This window comes from Eptatretus burgeri, chromosome 13 (assembly GCF_056783735.1).
Source record: "Eptatretus burgeri isolate ZD-2024b chromosome 13, Ebu_testis_v1, whole genome shotgun sequence".
NCBI classification, from domain to species: Eukaryota; Metazoa; Chordata; class Myxini; order Myxiniformes; family Myxinidae; genus Eptatretus; species Eptatretus burgeri.
Window position 1 is genome coordinate 80,452,697 of NC_140973.1, and position 14,766 is coordinate 80,467,462.

At 39.6% G+C, this 14,766-nt stretch overlaps 1 protein-coding gene across 5 annotated transcripts in view; it reads right to left on the bottom strand.

Moving 5' to 3' along the window:
* Positions 1-14,766, bottom strand: part of LOC147014899 (F-box/LRR-repeat protein 2-like) — a 48,400-nt gene that overhangs the window by 8,523 nt on the left and 25,111 nt on the right. For 4 of the 5 annotated variants that reach the window (XM_085853328.1, XM_085853329.1, XM_085853327.1 and 1 more), the window contains 5 exons: positions 14,144-14,274; positions 13,960-14,020; positions 13,784-13,828; positions 13,496-13,552; positions 11,289-11,501 (listed from right to left, as the gene is read on the bottom strand). In XM_085853328.1, the coding sequence (XP_085709454.1) occupies positions 11,289-11,501; positions 13,496-13,552; positions 13,784-13,828; positions 13,960-14,020; positions 14,144-14,274 (507 nt within the window). The remainder of the gene's footprint in view (positions 1-11,288; positions 11,502-13,495; positions 13,553-13,783; positions 13,829-13,959; positions 14,021-14,143; positions 14,275-14,766) is intronic. The other variant, XM_085853332.1, reaches the window with a different exon arrangement.

A 14,766-nucleotide genomic window follows, 5' to 3' on the forward strand; every position in this document is an offset into this window, starting at 1 on the left:
AATCTGTACCAACGATGATCTTCCCTCTAAAATCTGAACCAATGATGATCGTCCCTCTCAAATCTGTGCCAACAATGATCTTCCCTCTAAAATCTGTACCAATGATGATCGTCCCTCTAAAATCTGTACAAATGATGATCGTCCCTCTAAAATCTGAACCAATGATGATCGTCCCTCGAAAATCTGAACTAATGAAATGATGATCTTCCCTCAAAAATCTGTTCCAACGATGATCGTCCCTTGAAAATCTGTACCAACGATGATCTTCCCTCTAAAATCTGTACCAATGATGATCGTCCCTCTAAAATCTGTACCAACGATGATCTTCCCTCGAAAATCTGAACCAATGATGATCGTCCCTCTAAAATCTGCACCAACGATGATCTTCCTTCTAAAATCTGTACCAATGATGATCGTCACTCTAAAATCTGTATCAACGATGATGTTCCCTCTAAAATCTGAACCAATGATGATCGTCCCTCGAAAATCTGAACCAATGATGATCTTCCCTCGAAAATCTGTTCCAACAATGATCGTCCCTTGAAAATCTGTACCAACGATGATCTTCCCTCGAAAATCTGAACCAATGATGATCGTCCCTCTAAAATCTGCACCAACGATGATCTTCCCTCTAAAATCTGTACCAATGATGATCGTCACTCTAAAATCTGTACCAATGATGATCTTCCCTCTAAAATCTGAACCAATGATGATCGTCCCTCTAAAATCTGGACCAACGATGATCGTCCCTCTAAAATCTGTACCAATGATGATCGTCACTCTAAAATCTTTACCAACGATGATCTTCCCTCTAAAATCTGAACCAACGATGATCGTCCCTCTAAAATCTGCACCAAATATGATCTTCCCTCTAAAATCTGTACCAATGATGATCGTCACTCTAAAATCTGTACCAACGTTGATTGTTCCTTGAAAATCTGTACCAACGATGATCGTCCCTCTAAAATCTGTACCAACGATGATCGTGCCTCTAAAATCTGTACCAATGATGATCGTCCCTCTAAAATCTGTAACAACGATGATTGTCCCTCTAAAATCTGTAACAACGATGATCTTTCCTCTAAAATCTGTACCAACAATGATCTTCCCTCTAAAATCTGTACCAACAATGATCTTCCCTCTAAAATCTGTACTAATGATGATCATCCCTCGAAAATCTGTACCAACGATAATTGTCCCTCTAAAATCTGTACCAATGATGATCGTCCCTCTAAAATCTGTAACAACGATGATCGTTCCTCTAAAATCTGCAACAACGATGATCGTTCCTCTAAAATCTGCAACAACGATGATCTTCCCTCTAAAATCTGTGCCAACAATGATCTTCCCTCTAAAATCTGTACCAACGATGATCTTCCCTCTAAAATCTGTACTAATGATGATCATCCCTCGAAAATCTGTACCAACGATAATTGTCCCTCTAAAATCTGGACCAATGATGATCGTCCCTCTAAAATCTGTACCAACGATAATTATCCCTCTAAAATCTGTACCAAGATGATCGTCCCTCTAAAATCTGTAACAACGATGATCGTCCCTCTAAAATCTGTAACAACGATGATCTTCCCTCTAAAATCTGTACCAATGATGATCTTCCCTCTAAAATCTGTACCAACGATGATCTTCCCTCTAAAATCTGTACCAACAATGATCTTCCCTCTAAAATCTGTACTAACGATGATCATCCCTCGAAAATCTGTACCAACGATAATTGTCCCTCTAAAATCTGTACCAATGATGATCGTCCCTCTAAAATCTGTACCAATGATGATATTCCCTCTAAAATCTGTACCAACGATGATCTTCCCTGTAAAATCCACACCAACGATGATCTTCCCTCTAAAATCTGTACCAACGATGATCTTCCCTCTAAAATCTGTACCAATGATGATCTTCCCTCTAAAATCTGGACCAATGATGATCGTCCCTCTAAAATCTATACCAACAATGATCTTCCCTCTAAAATCTGTACCAATGATGATCTTCCCTCTACAATCTGCACCAATGAAGATCTTCCCTCTAAAATCTGTACCAACAATGATCTTCCCTCTAAAATCTGAACCAATGATGATCTTCACTCTAAAATCTGTACCAACGATGATCTTCCCTCTAAAATCTGAACCAATGATGATCGTCCCTCTAAAATCTGTACCAACGATGATCTTCCCTCTAAAATCTGTACCAATGATGATCGTCCCTCTAAAATCTGTACAAATGATGATTGTCCCTCTAAAATCTGTACCAATGATGATCGTCCCTCGAAAATCTGAACCAATGATGATCTTCCCTCGAAAATCTGTTCCAACGATGATCGTCCCTTGAAAATCTGTACCAACGATGATCTTCCCTCTAAAATCTGTACCAACGATGATCTTCCCTCGAAAATCTGAACCAATGATGATCGTCCCTCTAAAATCTGCACCAACGATGATCTTCCCTCTAAAATCTGTACCAATGATGATCGTCACTCTAAAATCTGTACCAACGATGATCTTCCCTCTAAAATCTGAACCAATGATGATCGTCCCTCTAAAATCTGGACCAACGATGATCGTCCCTCTAAAATCTGCACCAACGATGATCATCCCTCTAAAATCTGTACCAACGATGATCTTCCCTCTAAAATCTGTAACAACGATGATCGTCCCTCTAAAATCTGTAACAATGATGATCGTCCCTCGAAAATCTGAACCAATGATGATCTTCCCTCGAAAATCTGTACCAACGATGATCGTCCCTCGAAAATCTGTACCAACGATGATCTTCCCTCTAAAATCTGCACCAATGATAATCGTCCCTCGAAAATCTGTAACAACAATGATCGTCCCTCGAAAATCTGAACCAATGATTATCTTCCCTCTAAAATCTGTGCCAACGATGATCTTCCCTCTAAAATCTGCACCAACGTTGATTGTTCCTTGAAAATCTGTACCAATGATGATCGTCCCTCTAGAATCTGTAACAACGATGATCGTCCCTCTAAAATCTGTAACAACGATGATCGTCCGTCTAAAATCTTCACCAACAATGATCTTCCCTCCAAAATCTGAACCAACGTTGATTGTTCCTTGAAAAGCTGTACCAACGATGATCGTCCCTCTAAAATCTGTACCAACAATAAATGTCCCTCGAAAATGTGGACCAATGATGATCGACCCTCTAAAATCTGTACCAATGATGATCTTCCCTCTAAAATCTGGACCAATGAAGACCTTCCCTCTAAAATCTGAACCAATGATGTTCGTCCCTCTAAAATCTATACCAACAATGATCTTCCCTCTAAAATCTGAACCAATGATGATCGTCCCTCTAAAATCTATACCAACAATGATCTTCCCTCTAAAATCTGTACCAATGATGATCTTCCCTCTACAATCTGCACCAATGAAGATCTTCCCTCTAAAATCTGTACCAACAATGATCTTCCCTCTAAAATCTGAACCAATGATGATCGTCACTCTAAAATCTGTACCAACGATGATCTTCCCTCTAAAATCTGAACCAATGATGATCGTCCCTCTAAAATCTGTGCCAACAATGATCTTCCCTCTAAAATCTGTACCAATGATGATCGTCCCTCTAAAATCTGTACAAATGATGATCGTCCCTCTAAAATCTGTACCAATGATGATCGTCCCTCGAAAATCTGAAGTAATGAAATGATGATCTTCCCTCAAAAATCTGTTCCAACGATGATCGTCCCTTGAAAATCTGTACAAATGATGATCGTCCCTCTAAAATCTGTACCAATGATGATCGTCCCTCGAAAATCTGAACTAATGAAATGATGATCTTCCCTCTAAAATCTGAACCAATGATGATCGTCCCTCTAAAATCTGTGCCAACAATGATCTTCCCTCTAAAATCTGTACCAATGATGATCGTCCCTCTAAAATCTGTACCAACGATGATCTTCCCTCGAAAATCTGAACCAATGATGATCGTCCCTCTAAAATCTGCACCAACGATGATCTTCCCTCTAAAATCTGTACCAATGATGATCGTCACTCTAAAATCTGTACCAACGATGATGTTCCCTCTAAAATCTGAACCAATGATGATCGTCCCTCGAAAATCTGAACCAATGATGATCTTCCCTCGAAAATCTGTTCCAACGATGATCGTCCCTTGAAAATCTGTACCAACGATGATCTTCCCTCGAAAATCTGAACCAATGATGATCGTCCCTCTAAAATCTGCCCCAACGATGATCTTCCCTCTAAAATCTGTATCAATGATGATCGTCACTCTAAAGTCTGTACCAACGATGATCTTCCCTCTAAAATCTGAACCAATGATGATCGTCCCTCTAAAATCTGGACCAACGATGATCGTCCCTCTAAAACTGTACCAATGATGATATTCCCTCTAACATCTGTACCAACGATGATCTTCCCTGTAAAATCCACACCAATGATGATCTTCCTTCTAAAATCTGTACCAATGAAGACCTTCCCTCTAAAATCTGAACCAATGATGATCGTCCCTCTAAAATCTATACCAACAATGATCTTCCCTCTAAAATCTGTAACAATGATGATCTTCCCTCTACAATCTGCACCAATGAAGATCTTCCCTCTAAAATCTGTACCAACAATGATCTTCCCTCTAAAATCTGAACCAATGATGATCGTCACTCTAAAATCTGTACCAACGATGATCTTCCCTCTAAAATCTGTATCAATGATGATCGTCACTCTAAAGTCTGTACCAACGATGATCTTCCCTCTAAAATCTGAACCAATGATGATCGTCCCTCTAAAATCTGGACCAACGATGATCGTCCCTCTAAAACTGTACCAATGATGATATTCCCTCTAACATCTGTACCAACGATGATCTTCCCTGTAAAATCCACACCAATGATGATCTTCCCTCTAAAATCTGGACCAATGAAGACCTTCCCTCTAAAATCTGAACCAATGATGATCGTCCCTCTAAAATCTATACCAACAATGATCTTCCCTCTAAAATCTGTAACAATGATGATCTTCCCTCTACAATCTGCACCAATGAAGATCTTCCCTCTAAAATCTGTACCAACAATGATCTTCCCTCTAAAATCTGAACCAATGATGATCGTCACTCTAAAATCTGTACCAACGATGATCTTCCCTCTAAAATCTGAACCAATGATGATCGTCCCTCTCAAATCTGTGCCAACAATGATCTTCCCTCTAAAATCTGTACCAATGATGATCGTCCCTCTAAAATCTGTACAAATGATGATCGTCCCTCTAAAATCTGAACCAATGATGATCGTCCCTCGAAAATCTGAACTAATGAAATGATGATCTTCCCTCAAAAATCTGTTCCAACGATGATCGTCCCTTGAAAATCTGTACCAACGATGATCTTCCCTCTAAAATCTGTACCAATGATGATCGTCCCTCTAAAATCTGTACCAACGATGATCTTCCCTCGAAAATCTGAACCAATGATGATCGTCCCTCTAAAATCTGCACCAACGATGATCTTCCTTCTAAAATCTGTACCAATGATGATCGTCACTCTAAAATCTGTATCAACGATGATGTTCCCTCTAAAATCTGAACCAATGATGATCGTCCCTCGAAAATCTGAACCAATGATGATCTTCCCTCGAAAATCTGTTCCAACAATGATCGTCCCTTGAAAATCTGTACCAACGATGATCTTCCCTCGAAAATCTGAACCAATGATGATCGTCCCTCTAAAATCTGCACCAACGATGATCTTCCCTCTAAAATCTGTACCAATGATGATCGTCACTCTAAAATCTGTACCAATGATGATCTTCCCTCTAAAATCTGAACCAATGATGATCGTCCCTCTAAAATCTGGACCAACGATGATCGTCCCTCTAAAATCTGTTCCAATGATGATCGTCACTCTAAAATCTTTACCAACGATGATCTTCCCTCTAAAATCTGAACCAACGATGATCGTCCCTCTAAAATCTGCACCAAATATGATCTTCCCTCTAAAATCTGTACCAATGATGATCGTCACTCTAAAATCTGTACCAACGTTGATTGTTCCTTGAAAATCTGTACCAACGATGATCGTCCCTCTAAAATCTGTACCAACGATGATCGTGCCTCTAAAATCTGTACCAATGATGATCGTCCCTCTAAAATCTGTAACAACGATGATTGTCCCTCTAAAATCTGTAACAACTATGATCTTTCCTCTAAAATCTGTACCAACAATGATCTTCCCTCTAAAATCTGTACCAACAATGATCTTCCCTCTAAAATCTGTACTAATGATGATCATCCCTCGAAAATCTGTACCAACGATAATTGTCCCTCTAAAATCTGTACCAATGATGATCGTCCCTCTAAAATCTGTAACAACGATGATCGTTCCTCTAAAATCTGCAACAACGATGATCGTTCCTCTAAAATCTGCAACAACGATGATCTTCCCTCTAAAATCTGTGCCAACAATGATCTTCCCTCTAAAATCTGTACCAACGATGATCTTCCCTCTAAAATCTGTACTAATGATGATCATCCCTCGAAAATCTGTACCAACGATAATTGTCCCTCTAAAATCTGGACCAATGATGATCGTCCCTCTAAAATCTGTACCAACGATAATTATCCCTCTAAAATCTGTACCAAGATGATCGTCCCTCTAAAATCTGTAACAACGATGATCGTCCCTCTAAAATCTGTAACAACGATGATCTTCCCTCTAAAATCTGTACCAATGATGATCTTCCCTCTAAAATCTGTACCAACGATGATCTTCCCTCTAAAATCTGTACCAACAATGATCTTCCCTCTAAAATCTGTACTAACGATGATCATCCCTCGAAAATCTGTACCAACGATAATTGTCCCTCTAAAATCTGTACCAATGATGATCGTCCCTCTAAAATCTGTACCAATGATGATATTCCCTCTAAAATCTGTACCAACGATGATCTTCCCTGTAAAATCCACACCAACGATGATCTTCCCTCTAAAATCTGTACCAACGATGATCTTCCCTCTAAAATCTGTACCAATGATGATCTTCCCTCTAAAATCTGGACCAATGATGATCGTCCCTCTAAAATCTATACCAACAATGATCTTCCCTCTAAAATCTGTACCAATGATGATCTTCCCTCTACAATCTGCACCAATGAAGATCTTCCCTCTAAAATCTGTACCAACAATGATCTTCCCTCTAAAATCTGAACCAATGATGATCTTCACTCTAAAATCTGTACCAACGATGATCTTCCCTCTAAAATCTGAACCAATGATGATCGTCCCTCTAAAATCTGTACCAACGATGATCTTCCCTCTAAAATCTGTACCAATGATGATCGTCCCTCTAAAATCTGTACAAATGATGATTGTCCCTCTAAAATCTGTACCAATGATGATCGTCCCTCGAAAATCTGAACCAATGATGATCTTCCCTCGAAAATCTGTTCCAACGATGATCGTCCCTTGAAAATCTGTACCAACGATGATCTTCCCTCTAAAATCTGTACCAACGATGATCTTCCCTCGAAAATCTGAACCAATGATGATCGTCCCTCTAAAATCTGCACCAACGATGATCTTCCCTCTAAAATCTGTACCAATGATGATCGTCACTCTAAAATCTGTACCAACGATGATCTTCCCTCTAAAATCTGAACCAATGATGATCGTCCCTCTAAAATCTGGACCAACGATGATCGTCCCTCTAAAATCTGTACCAACGATGATCATCCCTCTAAAATCTGTACCAACGATGATCTTCCCTCTAAAATCTGTAACAACGATGATCGTCCCTCTAAAATCTGTAACAATGATGATCGTCCCTCGAAAATCTGAACCAATGATGATCTTCCCTCGAAAATCTGTACCAACGATGATCGTCCCTCGAAAATCTGTACCAACGATGATCTTCCCTCTAAAATCTGCACCAATGATAATCGTCCCTCGAAAATCTGTAACAACAATGATCGTCCCTCGAAAATCTGAACCAATGATTATCTTCCCTCTAAAATCTGTGCCAACGATGATCTTCCCTCTAAAATCTGCACCAACGTTGATTGTTCCTTGAAAATCTGTACCAATGATGATCGTCCCTCTAGAATCTGTAACAACGATGATCGTCCCTCTAAAATCTGTAACAACGATGATCGTCCGTCTAAAATCTTCACCAACAATGATCTTCCCTCCAAAATCTGAACCAACGTTGATTGTTCCTTGAAAAGCTGTACCAACGATGATCGTCCCTCTAAAATCTGTACCAACAATAAATGTCCCTCGAAAATGTGGACCAATGATGATCGACCCTCTAAAATCTGTACCAACGATAATTGTCCCTCTAAAATCTGTACCAACGATGATCGTCACTCTAAAATCTGTACCAATGATGATCGTCCCTCTAGAATCTGTAACAACGATGATCGTCCCTCTAAAATCTGTAACAACGATGATCGTCCCTCTAAAATCTGTAACAACGATGATCTTCCCTCTAAAATCTGTACCAACGATGATCTTCCCAATAAAATCTGTACTAATGATGATCATCCCTCGAAAATCTGAACCAATGATGATCTTCCCTCTAAAATCTGTACCAACGATGATCTTCCCTCTAAAATCTGCAGCAACGATGATCGTTCCTTGACAATCTGTACCAACGATGATCGTCCCTCTAAAATCTGTACCAATGATGATCGTCCCTCTAAAATCTGGACCAATGATGATCGTCCCTCTAAAATCTGTACCAACGATGATCTTCCCTCTAAAATCTGTACTAATGATGATCATCCCTCGAAAATCTGTACCAACGATGATCGTCCCTCTAAAATCTGTACCAACAATAAATGTCACTCGAAAATGTGGACCAATGATGATCGACCCTCTAAAATCTGTACCAACGATAATTGTCCCTCTAAAATCTGTACCAACGATGATCGTCACTCTAAAATCTGTACCAATGATGATCGTCCCTCTAGAATCTGTAACAACGATGATCGTCCCTCTAAAATCTGTAACAACGATGATCGTCCCTCTAAAATCTGTAACAACGATGATCTTCCCTCTAAAATCTGTACCAACGATGATCTTCCCAATAAAATCTGTACTAATGATGATCATCCCTCGAAAATCTGAACCAATGATGATCTTCCCTCTAAAATCTGTACCAACGATGATCTTCCCTCTAAAATCTGCAGCAACGATGATCGTTCCTTGACAATCTGTACCAACGATGATCGTCCCTCTAAAATCTGTACCAATGATGATCGTCCCTCTAAAATCTGGACCAATGATGATCGTCCCTCTAAAATCTGTACCAACGATGATCTTCCCTCTAAAATCTGTACTAATGATGATCATCCCTCGAAAATCTGTACCAACGATGATCTTCCCTCTAAAATCTGGACCAATGATGATTGTCCCTCTAAACTCTGTACCAATGATGATCGTCCCTCTAAAATCTGGACCAATGATGATCGTCCCTCGAAAATCTGTACCAATGATGATCGTCTCTCAAAAATCTGGACCAATGATGATCGTCCCTATAAAATCTGGACCAATGATGATCGTCCCTCTAAAATCTGGACCAACGATGATTGTCCCTTAAAAATCTGGACCAATGATGATCATTCCTCTAAAATCTGGACCAATGTTGATCGTCCCTCTAAAATCTGGACCAATGATGATCGTCCCTCTAAAATATGCACCAATGATGATCGTCCCTCTAAAATCTGGACCAATGTTGATCGTCCCTCTAAAATCTGGACCAACGATGATAGTCCCTCAAAAATATGCACCAATGATGATCTTCCCTCTAAAATCATTACCAACGATGATCATCCCTCTAAAATGTGGACCAATTCTGCAATTATAATACATTTACCATCAATATCTTGGAAGCATGAAAACTAGAAAATGTAGTGTCGTGTGCTTTTACATGCCCTCCAAGGACGTTGGGTCATATTAGTGTACTTTTACATGACCTAAAAAGATTTTGGGTGATTCTTCTTCATATACAGCACAAGACTGCAGTGTTGCATCATTGGCTGAGGGTGTGGCTATGCCGCTGTTGTAATGCTATGCCCTCTGCTGGTTCGGGCAGGAATTTGTAATTTGTTGTTCATGGTGCTGGCAATAATTCGCCTACTCTTTACGAAGGACACCGTGGGTTCTTTAACATCCACCAACGAATACCGGCAAACAGGCCACCCGTTTAACATCAATTTGAGGGATGACACACACATTGATGAATCACCCTGCCTGTGAAACAGCGGGATGACAGTTTATAGCAGGGTCGGGATTCGAACTGAAGCTAGACAGCCTAGAGGCGAGTGTGTGTACCTCTCGGGCAAGGCCATCCTGGAGCCCACATTAAGTAATATTAGTATACTTTTCCATTAATTACAAGGACAGAGGTAAAGATTAATATATATATATATATATATATATATATATATATTAATGTTATATACATAAAGGAAGTACTAAGACGTTACAAGGCTATATTTATGTTTCAAGCCTGTGAAGTCTCCAGTTTTGATCACGAGTCTCCTGCTTTTAACCTTTTGAACCCCGAGTTTCTTGAACTTTCGGCTTCCCCACCTTGGGCTCACAGGAAAATAAATCCGGCTGCTCAGGTATATGGAGGTTTGAATAGTGGCTGGTAAACAGGCCACTCGAGCTTATGGAGGTTTGAGTAGTGGCTGGTTTACCAGCCACTCGGGTATATGGAGGTTTGAATAGTGGCTGGTTTACCAGCCACTCGGGTATATGGAGGTTTGAATAGTGGCTGGTAAACCGGCCACTCGAGCTTATGGAGGTTTGAGTAGTGGCCGGTTTACCAGCCACTCGGGTATATGGAGGTTTGAATAGTGGCTGGAAAACCGGCCGCTCGAGCTTATGGAGGTTTGAATAGTGGCTGGTAAACCGGCCACTCGAGCTTATGGAGGTTTGAATTGTGGCCGGTTTACCAGCCACTTGGGCATATGGAGGTTTGAAAAACGGCTGGTAAAATGGCCGCTGGTGTTCAAAGGGTTAAAGACCCCCAAAACTGACTATGTATCCAGTCTTAACTTTATTCTTAGACTATACCGCTGATCGTGCGCTCGAACACGAAAAAAATATTCCAGTCAACCCCAATTAGGGACTTCACAGGTATGATGTTGAGTGATAAAACAATGTAGAGCAGCTTTCTTTCAATACTGATCAGAAAAAGCGGATGAAAACCATATTCACGCGAATAGAACTTCAAAAAGTATTTTTTTTAAACAAATGACAAAAACCAAGAACAAAGAAGTTCGGAGGTCCAACCCGCAAGCGCTTGATCCCGGCATGTGTCACTTGCTGACAGTCATAAAGCTCGATACGCCGGAGCCCGCTGCAGTGACGCAGATGCTCCAGGGCCACGTCGGTGAGCAGAGGGCAATTGTCTAGCTCGAGGACCGTGAGGCCCTCCTGCACGCCCGTCCCTGTGGCCAAGGAGCGGATTCCCTCATCTGTGACCAGCTCGCAATGAGACAAGATCTGATGGGTGGCACAGACATATACACAGGACAAATAAAAGAGCATACACGTCCGGCACGAAAGAGCGGAAATGTTCATCGCCGAACAGAGTTTAAACCACGCATTGTTATTAACCAATCAGTTGGCACCTCGATACCAGGTAGCGGAATGGTTACTGACATTCAGGCAGCAATTTAAGCTGGCTGTCCCTTCCATTAGTCTTCACATAGGCCATGAGCCAGACCCGGTAATTTTTGGCCACCGGTACCATCCAAGGGGAATAATGCTCATTGTCGTTTTTGGCAGGACATACATCTCTGCAGTCAGATAGTATGTGATAGCATTGCATGGGTGGTAGCCTTTTGTGTGTTATTAGCTGTTTAGTAACCCCATCCCAAAATAAACTTTTCTGAAACCGGCGTAAGACAGAAGGAGACGTTATATTTAAAACTAATGGTTCTCTCTTATTATAGGCTATATCTTCTTGAAAATCGTTAGGCACGTAGCTCATGTTATTTGCTTTTCAAAACAGTTCTTAAAACTAGCCGAGCATTTAGTGTTTGCAATTACAGGCACTGATTGTCCAGTGCTGATACATTGCAGAACATGATTTTGTTTTCATAAAAAGTGTTACGGAAGTTTTTTGCCCACACCCTAAATAATGGATACCATGTTTAAATACGTGAATTTGAAGAAAATTTAATCATAAATTAAAATAACAAAATATATTTTAAGTTTGATGTACATTATAAATGTTATTGTTATTATTGTTGCCCCCCCCCCAAAAAAAACCCGAAAAATACCACAAATCAAGGAAAATGTTACTTTTACTTTTTCTTGCATACAGGCTACAAATACATTGATAAAAACATCTTAAATGATTTGAAGGTTCATGATTTTATGTATGAATATAATGTGTAAATATAATGTATAAATCATCAACATAAATGTATAAATCATGGATAAATATAATCATTTTTGTGCACGGTATGTTCATGAACATGCTATCCTTTACCTTTTTTTGATTCTTGGAAAGTATCCTTCAATAACAACAGGGAAAAAATATCATGACATTGACCAAACTACATAAATCCGTCCAAATTAGGTATTGTTTTCATTTTGGGGGGTGTGGGGTAACATTGTCTGCGATACCGATCTTTATATACAACATACAAAAAAGAAATTTAGATTTTTGGATTTCTTAATAAATTTGCTAAACACCCATGTAATTATATTGTTCCAGAATTTTTATTTACTTTCCACAGTAAATGATAAACAAATACTTTTCTAAAGGCGATATGACTTATCACACAGGAAATAGACACTGATATATGTGTCACCAATGACACACCTTTCAACCTAAGCATGTTTAGCACCTTTTGTTGAAAAGCAAATGATCCCAGCTAAAGGTGAGACAAATTTCAATGTTAATGTTTGACTGATAAAAAAAAGTTGATAAGTTGAAGTAGGGTGTCTTACCTTGTACTGGCCATTTTGCACAAAAGCTTATTTAAGGGTAGGCATATGAACAGGGCGATAACACAGAAAAAGCTACCATCGATGCAATGTTATCACATATTATCTAACTCTAGGGTTGTATACCTTGCCAAAAATCACAATGAGAATTATTCCCCCAAGATGATACCGACCAACTCATGGATTAACATGTAAGAAAAGAAGAAGAAAAAAAAAGACTACGAAACAAAAATACATTATCATCCATTCTTTCCTGTTCATCTTTGAAATGCTTTCTTTTCATTTTCTCCTTTTCTCGATGTACTTGTTTTCTAACTTTTGCTTTATCCATCGAACTTTTATTTCTACTTCTGCTTCTTTATATCTTTACCAGGAAAGTTTTGTCGTTTGCAAGGCTCTTTGTGCACTGTCATCATTCTCGGATTTTATGACAACACTGGGAACGACATTTTGCAGTTGTGGTATAGCTCAATCCAGATTCATACAGCTCTGTTGTTCCTCAGCTCAGGGAAATAAATAAACAAACAAACGAAACTTACCAAGACCTGCAGCTTTGGTGTGTGAATGGATAACTGCATCACAGTCGCATCTGTTATCTAAAAATAAAATAAATATATTTTAAAAATAAAATATGTCACACCAAATATTTTAAATATTCTCAGTAGGCACAGAATGTGTTCTCATCAGCTAATGATTAAAGAATGGTAGATTTCCGTGTGTGTGTGTGTGTGTGTGTGTGTGTGTGTGTGTGTGTGTGTGTGTGTGTGTGTGTGTGTGTGTGTGTTTTGTAGGGTAGGACATCAGTGCAGGTGCATTTGCACACTAACCAGGCTGCAATCCTCCAAGTCCATCTTCTCAAGCTCGTGGCAGTTCTGAAAACCGAGAGTAACATTCAAGCTCTAAGCAGTGCACAGACAATGGAAAAAACAGTGCTGCCATTTTTTACATATTAAAATGCATCACGTTACACACACCCCCACTACCAACCCCAAAACATACTCACATTGGCCAAAGCCTGGAATCCAACGTCAGACAGTTGAGAACAACGAGCCACCTCCAGTATCCTGAAGGCAAAAAACAGCCATTGTTGAGCAGCCCAAAGCCGAAGCATCATGCAATATGGTTCAGACTAGATAAGGCGTGCAATAACAACATAGCCAGTGGATCTCACAGGGCAGAGGGCAAACCTCAGACGAGGACAGTTGTTAGCCAGTGACAGTAAGGTTGCGTCGGTGATGTTTGGACAGTCTGACAAACAGAGAGACTGTAGCTTGAGGCATCCATGGCTCAATGCGGTCACACCCTCGTCCGAGATTTGCTGTTGGACATGGCCAGCAGCACAAACATCAGAGGAAGTTCTTAAAAGAAAGGAACATTGATCAAGGTTAGCCGAAAGAAACATCGGCTAAACCAAATGCACCACCCAAATGCCTCTAAGAGTTAGCTCGTAAGTCCTATTTGATTCCCCCCAAAACAGAATGTACACATATACAACTCCAAGTCACCTCCAAAATCATCATGACAAATATATATATATATATATATATATATATATATATATATATATATATATATATATATATATATATATATATATATATATATATATATATAGTCATTTATTTCATCGTTTTCTTGTACACTCATCTCCATGTCGGACAGAGCTGCACCCCCAGCAGCTGAAATGCTGCCGATCAAGAGAAGACCAAATGTGAGTAAACCTGTTGAAACATGACCTTCAATGCAATCCCAACCTTAATGTTCTTTCTGAAAGTTTGCTTTTGGTAAATTTATTTGTGTTTTATGTGCT